The sequence below is a fragment of the Chiloscyllium plagiosum genome, unplaced genomic scaffold, assembly GCF_037043375.1.
Source record: "Chiloscyllium plagiosum isolate Xiang-an unplaced genomic scaffold, Cpla_swu_hap1 HiC_scaffold_34, whole genome shotgun sequence".
NCBI lineage: Eukaryota > Metazoa > Chordata > Chondrichthyes > Orectolobiformes > Hemiscylliidae > Chiloscyllium > Chiloscyllium plagiosum.
In genome coordinates, this window is record NW_028270172.1 from 44,505,614 (window position 1) to 44,520,918 (window position 15,305).

Below are 15,305 nucleotides of genomic sequence, written 5' to 3' on the forward strand. Positions count from 1 at the left end.
CCCAGCAATGCTCTCCAATCCCCCATGGCTAACTTGTACCCTAGTGTATATTGAGAAAACTTACCATCCAGGGCCCACCCCCCTCCATGGGTGGGGGCATTTTATCCAGGATACAGTTCATGTCAGTAAATGTAAAAGGCTGATAGACATTCCCCAGATAAGAGCCTCTGTAAATTAATGGCATTTGGTGCTGATACTTTATAGGTTGTCGTAATGTGTCTCTTTGACGCAAGTCGTAACTTAATTCAGGGAGGGGCTTCAGGGGAGGGCCATGTTCAGTATGCATTGTGAGTGAGCCTTTCAAGGTGACCGGGTAGGTGATTGGATCATTCTGTCAGGGATTCTTCGTCCTCAATGTCTGTACTACTTTTAGACTCCTCCTCATCCAATTTCTCTCTATCCTGTTCTTCCCTCAAATCTCTCCTCTTTCTGTCTGAGAACCCATCATCCAATAACTGACCTGAATCATTTAATCTTCCCCTCTTTTCATTCTCAGCACTATATGGTGTTGAATGAGCATCTGGCTCCTGCACTGGAACACATCTCCCCTGTTTTAGCTGTTCTTTATTCCTACTGTGCATCATTGTCACCCTATTTGCTTCCTCCGCTTCCTTAGCCCTCTGATCAACTTCTAATGTTAATTTTTCTACTTTTCTAATGCTTTCTTCTACAGCCTCCGCCAGTCTCTGTTTTACTACATTGTACTCTCTTGTTCCTACTTCTCGCATGTCTAACACCCCTTCTTGAACATACATAAGTGGCATTTGTATTACAGGATATGGAGGCGGTGATTGTACCACAGGCAATTTAGGATATAATGGCGCAGATGGTCCTGCCTTTTCTATCTCCTTTGTCAAATCTGTTGTAAAGGTACCACCTACTCCCTTTTGTAATGTTTCTACCGCCATACAGGCTAACGTCATGTTGTGCAGATGAATCCTCCTCTCTTCTTTCTCCCCGCCTTCTTTTGTCCACTTTCTTCTAACTAATATTGACCCTTTCCCTTCTTGTGCTCTTCTACTTCTAATTTAGCTTGCTCTTCTGCTTTTCCTAAAAACGGTGACAATTTCTTCCTCTCCTCATCTTTAGGGACTTTGCCTTGTTTCTGTAATTCCTCCCAAATCTTATCATATTTCTCCATCATTGTTTTTTGTTTGTTCTTTGCAAGCCCACTGACTAACTGACTTCTGGCTTTACCCCACTGCTGTTTTATGGGCAACATTAAACCGGAAGAACATCCTCCATATTCTTCACACTCTTTATCAAACTCCCCTTCCATTTTATGTATTTTATTTTACTCCTCCCGTCCAGTAGTCAGTTAGTTTAGATATAAATATAACCAAACAACCAGCCCAATCAAAGACAAAGCTGGTGGCTGGTCAGTTTGGATGAAATACACCCGAGCAACTGACCCTTTCAGCGAGATTTATCAGCAGTTTCGTTGTCACCGTTAGATTTCCACTACCAACTCTCTCTCACTGAAACACCACCGTCTTGGTCTTCAAAACGCTACTGGCTTTTCTTCCACCCTCCGTACATTCCCCAATATAATTTCTAAAACTTACAAAACATCAATCATACATCAAAATTTGTGAGCGTTGCTTTTATGAGATCCTGCTCAATGGACTTTAAACCTCCTCACATTTACGTACCTTGTTGCTTTTATGGGGACTCTAACCCCACGGGACTTTAAACCCGTACGTACCTTATCAATGCTTTGTCCACTTACTATTACTAGGACACTTGCAATATAATGACAACAATCAATTTAGTATTTCCAATTGCAGAACTTCGATGTAAACAGGCGTCTGCTCACCTTTTTTTATGCAGCGCCGCTTGTTGTTGTCATCAGATGTCAGTTGTCCGTTGTTTCTATTTTTCTCTCTTTCCATCACTTCTCCGTCTTCATCACGTCGGGGTCACCAAATTGTTGGACTTTGGCTCAATCTACCAATTTAAATTTACTTTCTTCTATGTGTGAGCCAAGTCCTGCGTGTTCTTTAAATGAAGCAATAGGAGAAGATATTTGGTCTCACACTCTTAATTTTATTTTACACAGTAAGTGAACAAAGCATTCAGAGCTCTGGGTCTAAACCTCTTTGTCCCTGACAAACTACAAAGTGTATCAGTTCAAAAAGTAAGACCTCGTTTTATCCCTGCCCCAGTCTTTTATACAATAAAAAACGTCATATAAACACTGAGGTAGAATTATCTTCTGATTGGGTGTTAGTTTGACTCCATTCCCCGCCTCCTCGCATTCCTAGCTGTCCGACCCCACGTGACCTTCTTTTGCCCGCGAAATGGAGCATCACGTGACCTCCTCGACCCACTTCCGAGGCGCGAAACGGGACGTCACGTGACCGCCCCGCGCTCTTCCGGGTGCGAGACGGGGATGTCACGTGACCACCCCCCCTGCTTGGGTTACAGAGTCACCACAGGGTTTTGAGTGCTGAATCCATCCAGAGTCACAGCCAGCCTTCTGTTTTTAAAGTAAGGAATATATTTACACAGGTTACCCTTAATCCTCCCTGCATGTTACATCCTCAAAGAATTCTTGAAAAGTTGTCAAACACTTTCATAAAACCCCTATGTTGACTCTGCCTAAGTATTTTCATTCTCTACATTCTGCTACTCATTCCTGAATAACAGGATTTTTTGCATTTTCACGAAGATAGATGTTAGGCTAACTGGCCGACTGTGTCCCAGCCTTTTGTCTCCCTCCTTTTGAATTAAAGTTGTGCTTTCTCCAATCATCTGGAATCGTTCTCGAATCTGGGAAATCCGAGAAGATTACAACCAATATATCAAGTTTCTCGGCAGCCACTTCTTTGCTAACCCTAGGACGTTTATGCTCGAAATGTTGACTCTACTGCTCCTCATGCTGCCTGACCTGCTGTGCTTTTCCAGCACCACACTCTTCGACTCTGATCGCCAGCATCTGCAGTCCTCACTTTCTACAAGGGTGCAGGGGATTTAGAATCATAAAATCCCTCCATTACGGAAGCAGGCCATTCAACCCAAGGAGTCCACACCACCCCTCTGAACAGCACCTCACCCAGGCCCATCCCCCTACCCTATCCCTGTAACCCCACATTTCCCATGGCTAATCCATCCCTAGACACTCTGGGCAATTTAGCACGGCCAATCCACCTAACCTGACTTATAAATCTCATTTATCACCTTTAGTCTCATTGGTTCTCCTAGTACATTTTCTCTAGTAGTGATGATTATCTTTTGCCTGCTGCTTTACTTCAGCACTTGGGATGCTTTTTTTGTCTTGCGAGGAGGACACAAAGTGTCTGCAAAGTAATATAGATGACAGATGGTATATAAAAGGGGAAAGTGTGATGTTGTGCACTTCGACATGAATAGGAAAGAGGGATATTATAGAGTTGGAGAGAGATTGCAGATTTCCGCAGTAGACTGTCCTGGGTGTCTTTGTTATGCATCCCAAAAAGTAATCACGCAGAGGCAGTTTAATCAAGAAAGCAAGTATAATGACAGCTTTTATTGAAGTGATTTCATTATATAAGTAAGGACATCTTGCTACAACTGTACAGAGCATAAGACCACATACAGTTTACAGTTTTGGCCACCTAGCCTGGGATATACTTGGATCGGAAACAGTTTTGAGTAAATTTACTGGACTGCTTCCAGGAATGTAGTGGTTATCTTATGGGGAAGGTTTATAAGCAGGTCAGGCTCATTGGGATTTATAAGAGTGGAAGGTGAAGTTGTTGAAAAATATAAGATTCTGAGGGGGCTTTTTGGGTTAGATCCTGAGAAGATGTTTCCTCTTGTGTGACAATCTGGAACAGTTTCAAAAAATGGGGTGTCCAATTTAAGATTGAAATAAGGAACAATTTCCATTCTGACGGCATTCATGTTTGTAATTCTAACCAATAGAAAGCAATAGATGCTAAGGTACATAATAATTTCAAGGCTGAGACAGAATGTTTGATCTACAAGGGACTTTAGCGTTATGGATGAAAGGCAGGGGAGTGGATTTGCAGTTGACTCAGAGCAGCTATAATTCTAATGACAGGAGGAGTAGGCTTGAAGGCCAAGTGGGGAAAGTGAGGACTGCAGATGCTGTAGATCAGAGCTGAAAATGTGTTGCTGGAAAAGCGCAGCATGTCAGGCAGCATCCAGGGAACAGGAGAATCGACATTTCGGGCATAAGCCCTGAAGAAGGGCTTGTGCCCGAAACGTTGATTCTCCTGTTCCTTGGATGCTGCCTGACCTGCTGCGCTTTTCCAGCAACACATTTTCAGCTTTGAAGGCCAAGTGACCTCCATCTGTTCCTAGTTGATACATTAATCTATTTTCCAATTCCTCTTTGATCAATTCCCTTCATAGACTTGTACTTATCTTTTAATTAATTTTAAGACACTAGTTTCAGATCCACATTTAACATGTGTTCATTCTTACCGAGTGGATCATTTGCTCTGAGGCCATTAGTTAATCCTGATTTCAAATACATTCAGAACATATTTTTATACAAAATTGTTTTGAAAAAGACAATGAACTAATCCTCAAGCTTGCCTTTTCCAGTTTGAACGCTGCAAATGTATATTTGTGTCAGCCAAAACATGAATGTTGACCAAGCTTTGCTGCATGTGGGAATGAACTAATTAATTATGAGAAATTGCAAGTGTTTCTGGAACATTGCAAACTTCATTGAACAGCCCCACGTCTGACCTTACAATAGAGGAAAGATTGTAAATGGCAGTGCATGTAGTGAAACAGCTTGAATGTCTCTGGAGGACAAGTCTCCAGCGGTACATAGTGGCATTTCTGATGATGAGGATTTCAGCAAAATACTGAGACACATCAACAAATTGACCCTTATGGTTCAGTGATTGAAAGTGCTTCAGCCTTGATGTTTGGATTCACGAGCACTTTTTAACCTTCGATTTGAAGAAGTCAATAGAGTCATAGCGACGTACAGCATGGAAACAGACCCTTCAGTCCAACTCGTCCATGCCAACCAGATATCCTAATGTAATCTAGTCCCCATTTGCCAGCACTTGGCCCATATCCCTTTAATCCCTTTGTATTCCTATACCCATCCAGATGCCTTTTAAATATAATTGTATCAGTCTCCACCACTTCATCCGCACCTCGTTGCACACATGCAGTACTCTCTGTGTAAAACATTGCCCCTTAGATTTAAAAGGAACCTTTCTCCTCTCACCTTCAACCTATGTCCTCTAGTTTTGGACTCTCATACCATGAGGAAAAGACCTTGTCTATTTTATCCTATCCATACCCGTCATAATTTTGTAAACCTCAATAAGATCACCCCTCAGCCTCTGACGCTCCAGGGAAAAAAACCCCAGTCTATTCAGCCTCTCCCTATAGATCAAATCCTCCAACCCTGGCCCAACATCCTTATAAATTTTTTCTGAACGCTTTCAGGTTTCACAACATCCTTCCGAAAGCAGGGATATCAGAATTGCATGTAGTATTCTGATATTGGCTTAAGCGATGTCCTATTCAGCTGCAATAAGACCTCCCAACAACGAAACTCAATGCACTGACCAATAAAGACAAGCATACTAAATGCCTTCTTCACTATCCAATCTACTTGTGACTCCACTTCAAGGAATTATGAACTTGCATTCCAAGGTCTCTTTGTTCAGCAACACTCCCCAGGAACTTTCCATTAAGTGTAAAAGTCCTGCCCTGATTTGGTTTTCCAAAATGCAGCACCTCACATTTACCCAAATTAAACTCCCATCTGCTATTCCTTGGCTTGTTGTCTCATCTGATCAAGATCACATTGCAATCTGAGGTAACCTTCTTTGCTGTCCACTTCACCTCCAATTTTGGTGTCATCTGCAAACTTCCTAACATACCTCATATGTTGACATTCAAATAATTTATGTAAATGATGAAAAGCAGTGGACCTAGCACCTATCCATTTGGCACACTGCTGGTCATAGGTCTCCAGTCTGAAAAGCAACCCCCTAACACCACCCTCTATCTTCTACCTTCAAGCCAATTCTGTATCCAAATGGCTAGTTCTCCCTGTTTTCCATGTGATCTAACCGTGCTAACCAGTTTACCATTAGGAACTTTGTAAAACGCCTTACTGAAGTCCACATAGATCACGTCCACCGCTCTGCCCTCATCAATCCTCTTGGTTATTTCTTCAAAACATGATTTCCCACGCACAAAGCCATGTCGACTATCTCTAAGCAGTCTTTGACTTTCAAAATGCATGTAAATACTGTCCCTCAGGTAAATTCCCTCCAACAACTTGCCCACCACCAATGTCAGACTCTCTGGTCAGTAGTTCCCTGGCTTTTTCTGACTACATTTCTTAAATAGTGGCACTACATTGGCTAACCTCCAATCTTCTGGCACTTTGGGTTGGCACGGTGGCTCAGTGGTTAGCACTGCTGCCTCAGTGTCAGGGACCTGGGTTCAATTCCACCCTCGGGCAACTACCTTTGTGGAGTTTGCACATTCTTCCCGTGACTGCGTGGGTTTTCTCCGTGTGCTCCAGTTTCCTCCCACGGTCCAAAGATGCGCAGGTCAGGTGAATTGGCCGTGCTAAATTGCCCGTAGTGATGTGTAGGTTAGGTGCATTAGTCAAAGGTAAATGACCTCTGTCAGAGGTAAATAGGGTAGGGGAATGGGTCTGGGTGGGTTACTCTTCGAAAGTGGACTTGTTGGGCCTAATGGCCTGTTTCCACACTGTAGGGATTATTCAGTTCATCTGTGGGTATCGATGAGACAAATATCTCAGCAAGAGGCCCAGCAATCATATCCCTAGCTTCCCACAGAGTTCTAGGGTACACCTGATCAGGTCCTGGAAATTTATCCACCTTGATGTGTTTTAAGACAGCTAGTACTTCCTCCCCATAGTATGAACATTTTTCAAGGTGTCGCTGTTTATTTCCCCTCATTCTGTATCTTCCATATCCCTCTCCACAGTAACCACTGATGCAAAATACACTTAATATCTTTCCCCATCTCCTGTGTTTCCACATATAGATGATCTTGCTGATCATGAAGGGACACTATTCTCTCCTTTTTGTCCTTAATGTAGTTGTAGAATCCCTTTGGATTCTCCTTAACCCTATTTGCCCTCCTGACTTTCCACTTAAGTATACTCCCACTGCCTTTATACACTGCTGTCTACATCTGATATATGCTTCCTTCTTTTTCTTCACCAGAGCCTCAATTTCTCCAGTCATCCAACATTCCCTACACCTACCAGCCTTGCCTTTCACCCTAATATTGTCTCTGGGCTCTGGTTATCTCATTTCTGAAGGCTCCCCATTTTCCAGCCACCCTGTTACCTGCAACCATCTACCCCCAATCAATTTTTGAAAGTTCTTGCCTAATACTGTAAAAATTGGCCTTTCTCCCATTTAGAACTTCAACAGTTAGATCTGGTCTATCTTTTTACATCACAATTTTAAAACGAATAGAATTATGGTTGCTGGCCCCAAAGTGCTCCCCCACTGACACCTCAGTCACCTGCCCTGCCTTATTTTCCAAGAGTAGGTCAGGTTTTGCACCTTCTCTAGTAGGTACATCCACATACTGATCCAGAAAATTTTTTTGTACACACTTAACAAATTTCTCTCTATACAAGTCCTTGACACTGTGGCAGTCCCAGTCTGTTTGAAATGTTGAAATCTCCTACAATAAGTACCATATTATTCTTACAGGTAACTGAGATGTTTCTCAATTTCCTGCTGACTATTTGGGGGTCTGCAGTACAATCCCAATAAGGTGACCATCCCTTTATTATTTCTCAGTTCCACCCAGGTAACTTCCCTGGATATATTCCCAGGAATATCCTCCCTAAGTACTGCCATAATGTTATCCCTTATCAAAAACACCACTCCCCCTCTCTGCCCAACTTTTTATCTTTCCTGGAACATTAAGCTGCCAGTCCTGTCCATCCCTGAGCTGATTGCTGTAATATCCCAGTCCCATGTTCCTAACCATATTCAAAGTTTGTGCGAAGATTTGTAGCTCGGGTGCTCGTTGCTGTGGTTCTGTTCGCCGAGCTGGAAGTTTTTGTTGCAAACGTTTCGTCCCCTGGCTAGGCGACATCATCAGTGCTTGGGAGCCTCCTGTGAAGCGCTTCTGTGGTGTTTCCTCCGGTGTTTATAGTGGTCTGTCCCTGCCGCTTCCGGTTGTCAGTTTCAGCTGTCCGCTGTAGTGGTTGGTATATTGGGTCCAGGTCGATGTGTTTGTTGATGGAGTTTATGGATGAATGCCATGCCTCTAGGAATTTCCTGGCGGTTCTCTGTCTGGCTTGCCCCATGATAGTAGTGTTGTCCCAGTCGAATTCATGTTGCTTGTTGTCTGCGTGTGTGGCTACTAAGGATAGCTGGTCGTGTCGTTTCGTGGCTAGTTGATGTTCATGTATGCGGATTGTTAGCTGTCTTCCTGTTTGTCCTATATAGTGTTTTGTGCAGTCCTTGCATGGTATTTTGTACACTACATTAGTTTTGCTCATGTTGGGTATCGGGTCCTTCGTTCTGGTGAGTTGTTGTCTGAGCGTGGCTGTTGGTTTGTGTGCCGTTATGAGTCCTAGGGGTCGCAGTAGTCTGGCTGTCAGTTCTGAGATGCTCCTGATGTATGGTAGTGTCAAGGACTTGGATAGAGAGAAATTTGTTAAATGTGTACAAAAACATTTTCTGGATCAGTATGTGGATGTACCTACTAGAGAAGGTGCAACAAAGATGGCATACTTAAACTACTGGACTTGTGCCTCATAACACACTTCACATTCAACAACCAGATATACGAACAAATCACCGGAACACCCATGGGATCACCAATCTCGGGACTCATAGCAGAGGCAGTTATGCAAAGGTTAGAACAAACAATCCTACCACAAATTCAACCCAAACTCTGGGTCAGATATGTCGATGACACGTTTGTAATCATTAAAAACACGGAAATAGAAAAAACACACCGGATCATCAACGCCACACTCACAGGAATCCGATTCACGAGAGAAGAAGAAAAGGACAACCAACTCCCATTCCTAGACGTGATGGTACAGAGAACATCGAACGGAGAATTCACCACAGAGGTATACAGGAAAGCTACACACACAGACCAAGTCCTAAACTATGAAAGTAACCACCCCAACACACACAAACGAAGCTGCATCAGGACACTATTCAAAAGGGCCACAACACACTGCAGTACACCAGAACTGCAAAAAGAAGAAGAGGAACACCCGTGCAACTTCATCAACAGATACCTAAGAGAAAGACCACGGAACAAGGACATACCACAACCAAAAGGACTAGTCACACTACCATACATCAGGAGCATCTCAGAACTGACAGCCAGACTACTGCGACCCCTAGGACTCATAACGGCACACAAACCAACAGCCACGCTCAGACAACAACTCACCAGAACGAAGGACCCGATACCCAACATGAGCAAAACTAATGTAGTGTACAAAATACCATGCAAGGACTGCACAAAACACTATATAGGACAAACAGGAAGACAGCTAACAATCCGCATACATGAACATCAACTAGCCACGAAACGACACGACCAGCTATCCTTAGTAGCCACACACGCAGACAACAAGCAACATGAATTCGATTGGGACAACACTACTATCATAGGGCAAGCCAGACAGAGAACCGCCAGGGAATTCCTAGAAGCATGGCATTCATCCACAAACTCCATCAACAAACACATCGACCTGGACCCAATATACCAACCACTACAGCGGACAGCTGAAACTGACAACCGGAAGCGGCAGGGACAGACCACTATAAACACTGGAGGAAATATCAAAGGAGCGCTTCGCAGGAGGCTCCCAAGCACTGATGATGTCGCCTAGCCAGGGGACGAAACGTTTGCAACAAAAACTTCCTAACCATATCCTGAGTTCATCTGCCTTCCCTGTTAGGCCTCTTGCATTGATATAAATGCAGTTTAATTTATGAGCCCCATCTTGTTCTCTGCTGATTTCGTGCCTGCCCTGACTGTTTGACTTGCCCCTTTTCCCAACTGTATCAATCTCCGATTCATCTCTTTCCTCACAATCTCCCTGGGTCCTACCCTTACTAGTTTAAGTCCTCCTGAGCAGCTCTAGCAAATCTTCCTGCTAGTTTATTCATCCCCTTGTATTTCAAGTTGAATCTATCCTTCTTATACAAGTAACTTCTACCCCAGAAGAGATTCCAATGAACCAAAAATGTGAATCCTTCTCCCATACACCAGCTCCTCAGCCATGCATTCATCTGCTCTATCCTCCTATTCCTACCCTCACTAGCTCGTGGCACTGAGAACAATCCAGATATTACTACTCTCGAGGACCCCCTTTTCAAATTCTTGTGTAACTTCCTATTTTCTCTTCTCAGAATCTCATCCTTTACTCTTTGGATGCCATTAGTTCCAATGTATGCAACAACCTCCTGCTGGTCTCACTCCCCTTTGAGAACATTCTGCACTCTTTCCAAGATATCCTTAATCCTGGCACCAGGGAAGTGACATACATTCTGATGTGTCGCTGTTGGCCTCAGAATAGTCTCTTTGTACCTTTAACTAGAGAGTCCCGTATCAAAATTGATCATTTGGAACCTAATGTATCTCTCATTGCATTTAGAGTCAGTCTCGATACCAGAAACCTGGCTGTCAGTGCTACATTCCCCTAAAAGTCCATCATTTCCTACATTTTTGAGATCGGGATAGCCACAGGTGACTCCTGCACTGCCTGCCTCCCTCTCCTACTTTTCCTGGAAGTAACCCATCTCCTGCAGTTTATCTCCCTCCCTGCAACTGCCATCCATCATACCCTGTAGCTCCTGTAAATTCCTCATTGCCTCTAACTGCTGCTCCAACCTATCCATGTAATCCGATAGGATTCGCAACCAAAGACACTTCCTGCAGACATAATCATCAGTAATGTGGAAACTCTCCCTAATCTCTCTCATCTGACAAGAAGAGCACATCACTCTACTTAAGGCCATCTTTGCACCTTAACAATCTGCAAACCCAGAAAATAGCACAGTCTTATTGCTCTCAAAACACTACTCAAGCTAGTTTAGTCCCTATATTTTTAAAGTTTAATCAAAAGATACCTCAATGAAAATGTACAATAAAAAAAACACTCTACTCATTATTGTTGATTTACAAATAAAAACAGTAAGGTTATACTTAAAAACTAGCCAGTTAGCTGCTGCTTTCTATGAGCTCCCCCACGCAGGTTTCTCGAAGGTCATCTGTGAATTTCACTGTTTATTAATTTTTCTTAGATGAACTTAATTTCACTGTTTATTAATTTTTCTTAATGTCCAGAGATATTTGAAATCAAACAGCAAAGGCAGTTAGCTTTCCAGCTAACTGTTGAGTCAGACAGCTGTGCACATTTATTTCTCTGTTTGATTAATTTCCATATGGTCACTGCCTTTGTCTCTCTTTCTCCTTTTTAAAGTGCCATTGTTTTGATTTTTTTTCCCCCGTTCCAGAACAGTGCATAAACTTACAAAAGCAGTAATTACTGTTCCTTGAATTCAAGGAAATCAGCTCCAATACTGAAAATACCTCAAAAAATGAGGAGCTCTTACAGCAACAATATTTTCCCCATCCTCCATCTTGGATTACCCAGAATACTTTGCACATTAAATTCAAAACATTAACTATTTTTCTGTTCAGAAATGCTGCCAGACCTGCTGAATTTCTCCAACATTTCCTTTTTTTTTTGCTTTATCTTGCAAGTCGGTAATGAGTTCAGTGAATAGTTGAATCTCCAGTAATGATCCTTGTGGAACACCACTAGATACATCCTGTGACTTCGATTGCCTGCTCATTATCCCTATTCATTATGTCTCCTGCTGTTTGCTTAATATCCTAACCAAGTCAATAATTTGGCTTTTATAACTCATCTTCAGCTCACTGTCTCTTCAGAGGGACTTTATTGAGGGTTGTTTGGAAGTCCATATAAATAACACCTGTAGGTGTTCTCCTGTCCAATACTTAAGTCATTTCTTCAAGAAATTCAGTTAGATTTGTCAGGCATGACCTACCCTTTACAATTTAATGCTGACTCTGTCTCAACAGTTAAACATTTACAGAATTTTCAGTCACCCTGTCCCTAATTACAAGTTTTAGTAACACCCTGACAACAGATGTTGGGATAACTGGTCCGTAATTCACTCTTTGGACCTCTCTCCTCTTTTTAAATAGAGGAACAACATGAGAGACTTTCCAACTTACTGGTAATTTAATTGAAGGACCTTGTCAACTTGATGGTGTGAAGAGTGGTACAAGCAAAATTATTTGATTTTTATTTTGTAAAAGCTAGCATTACTTGATAGAGATGTAATATCATAGCAATATATAATGTGCATCTCTACAAAACTACCTATTGTTTATAATTTTATTGCTTGCCATTTTTTTCCAGCTCAGCTTGTTTTTTCCCATTGTGTACTGCTTGTGCAGCTTGTTCCTCGTGCTGATGCCCCTCTACAGTGACACCATTAATTCCCTAATTGGGATTGCAGTTGCACTCTCAGGAGCTCCAGTTTACTTTCTCTGCGTGTACCTCCCCATTGATAAACGACCCAAGTGCCTTGAAAAACTATTACGTAAGTTCTACAGGGATCTACTGCTTTTTGGTAGTTAGACTTATGTCAATTATGCCTTATCCACTGCCACATTACAGGGACAAAGTGGTTATGAATAAATACATAACTTGTGTTACATGGCTTGTGCAGTGGTGCAGTTCGAAAGTGTGAATCGTTTGTAACAGTAACTGGGGTTTGTATGTTACTACTCCGGTCACTGACACAGTTGATCTGTGTTTTATGTATAACAGCTTCTTAAAAATGGTGCATTTGTCTGTGTGTGTCAGATGTTTGGTAGTGAACAGTTACCAATTATACTTAGGAAGGAAACATCTACAGATAAACCCTTCCGTTTCCAAATGGGCAAGTTCATCTGCTGAAACTGTCTCCATAACATCAATATGATCAGAAATGGACTGGAAGGCCCTTTGAATCTGTTCTGCCTTCAAGTAAGACTGTCTAGTTGATCCATTACTGCCTATCGGTATCTGTCCAAAGGATCAACTGTGTAGTTGATCCATTACTGCCTATCTGTATCTCTCCAAAGGTCTATCAATTCCAGTCTTGAATATTCTTAAGAATACTTCTCTGGAGTGCAGAATCCTAAAGATTCATAATGGTCTGGGTGAAGACACTTACTCCCATCCCAATCCTGAATGGTCCTTATGATAAGACTGTGACCTCTAGTTCTATACTCCCTAGCTAGGGGAAAAGTCCTCTTGGTATCTAGTCTTTCAAATTATTTCAGGACCTTTTCAAAAAGGTCACCTCTTATTCACCTGAACTCCAGAGGGTATAGATCTAATTTTGTTCCAAATCTTTATTACCCTGGATTTGACTATATTAACATTCTCCTGACCAGTGTCCCATCATGCATATTTCATCAACTTAAGTCCATTTGCTGCTCCTATCCTAACTTGTACAAAATCCCACTCAACTATCCAAATAAAAGAAAAATAATGGGAATGCTGAAAACTTAAAATAGAAAGAAGAAATGCAGAAGTAACTCAATAGGTCTGGCAGCATCTACAGAGAGAAAGGAGATAATGTTTCAAGTCCAATATAGGCTTAAAACATTAACTCTGTTTCTCTTTCCACAGATACTGCCTGATCTGCTGGGTTTCTCCAGCATTTTCTCTTTTCATTTCCCATTCAACCATCCACCCATCTGCACTTCAACCTCTATTGGCTCCTGGTCAAGCAACGCCTCAATTCTAAAATCTTCCTCTTTATTTTTAAATGCCTTCCCAAATATATGCCTGCAATCCACTGACATAGTTTTGCTCCTCCAACTCTCGTCCCTGATGCACATCAGATTTTTACTTTCCCAATCTTGCCCAAGTTCAGAAACTCCTCCTGAACCTCTCGCCCTCCTACCTTTATCGCTTTATATGAAGCTTCATAAACCTACTTCTAACAAATTTTTGGTTACTTGCTCTAATGTCTCATTATGTAGTTAAATGTTATTTGATAAAGCTTCTGTGAAGCAAGTAGGATGCGTTTCTTACTGCAGTAAGAGCTTCATTATTGTTGAGCTTCATTGTTGCTATTTAATCAGTTTAAGATATTACCGTTATTTTGCTGTCACTCCTAATTATCTTTTCCTGAGCTCTGACAATAGAATTGGGTCAGATATTATCCATCAATTGTTCATGTATTGTGTTAATATCCTGAATCCCATCTAACTATGCACTATTAGGCTTGGTGATGATGTAGCCAGTCAGAATTCTTTTTCTCAGATATTGTGATTAAACTGAAAATAAGTTTGTTGAGGGAGCACAGATTCCTTCTGCCTCTCCCCCATATCTCTCTCTCTCTCTCTCTCTCCCTCTCTCTCTCTCTCTCTCTCTCTCTCTCTCTCTCTCTCTCTCTCTCTCTCTCTCTCTCTCTCTCCCTCTCCTTCTCTCTCTCCCTCTCTCTCCTTCTCTCTCCTTCCCGCTCCCTCTCCTTCTCTCATCCCTTGTTACTGATGTTCTTTCCTTAGTAAATATGAACCTGATGCACATATGTTAAAATTGTGAGTGGGAGGCTAATTCTTTGCAATAATAATCCTAAATGAAAATGATTCCAGTGTTATTTTCATTCTTAATTAATATCATTATTCAGTAAATCTAGAATGGAAAAAGTTGGTTTACGTTAGACTCAGCGATTTTTCAAAGCTCCCAGTCTTTTATTTCCACTGAGATTCATTAAACAAGATTCAACTCTTTTTGAATTGTAATTTCCCAGTTTCATTGCACCTTTCAGTTAGCTTAAAATTAAACATTTTGGCAATACTAAGTCACAATATTGAAAAAAATGTAGACTATCAATTTTCAACTTTGATTGTCTGATTTAATACTGGAAATATTTATATACCAAAATGATTTTAAGAAGGACCAAACAGCTGCAGAAATCGCTTGACCAGAAATTGAGGCAAGTTCAGGAAACCAATGTTGAACAAAGAATTGCCTGAAGTGAATTACCTTTTTTTTTTATGAACATTGAAACTGGTCAGCTGAATGAGGCATAAAAAGATTACATAATCTATTCTAGTTTAAACTTGTCTAATAAGCTGCATGTATTGGGCATGAAAGATCACCCAAACCTATCCATCTTTGAAAGACAGTGAAGCCAGACTCCGAAAGAAACAAATGAACCATATTTAGTAACTACAGAGAGTTAAAACAAAAGATTGATAATAGCAAGAACTGAAAGATTTTTTTGTCTCTTGTCCTTCTCATAATCTCA

At 41.6% G+C, this 15,305-nt stretch overlaps 1 protein-coding gene across 1 annotated transcript in view; it reads left to right on the forward strand.

Moving 5' to 3' along the window:
- Window positions 1-15,305, forward strand: part of LOC122564346 (Y+L amino acid transporter 2) — a 144,433-nt gene that overhangs the window by 125,793 nt on the left and 3,335 nt on the right. The window contains 1 exon segment of the mRNA XM_087978645.1: window positions 12,413-12,596. Within this exon segment, the coding sequence (XP_087834771.1) occupies window positions 12,413-12,596 (184 nt within the window).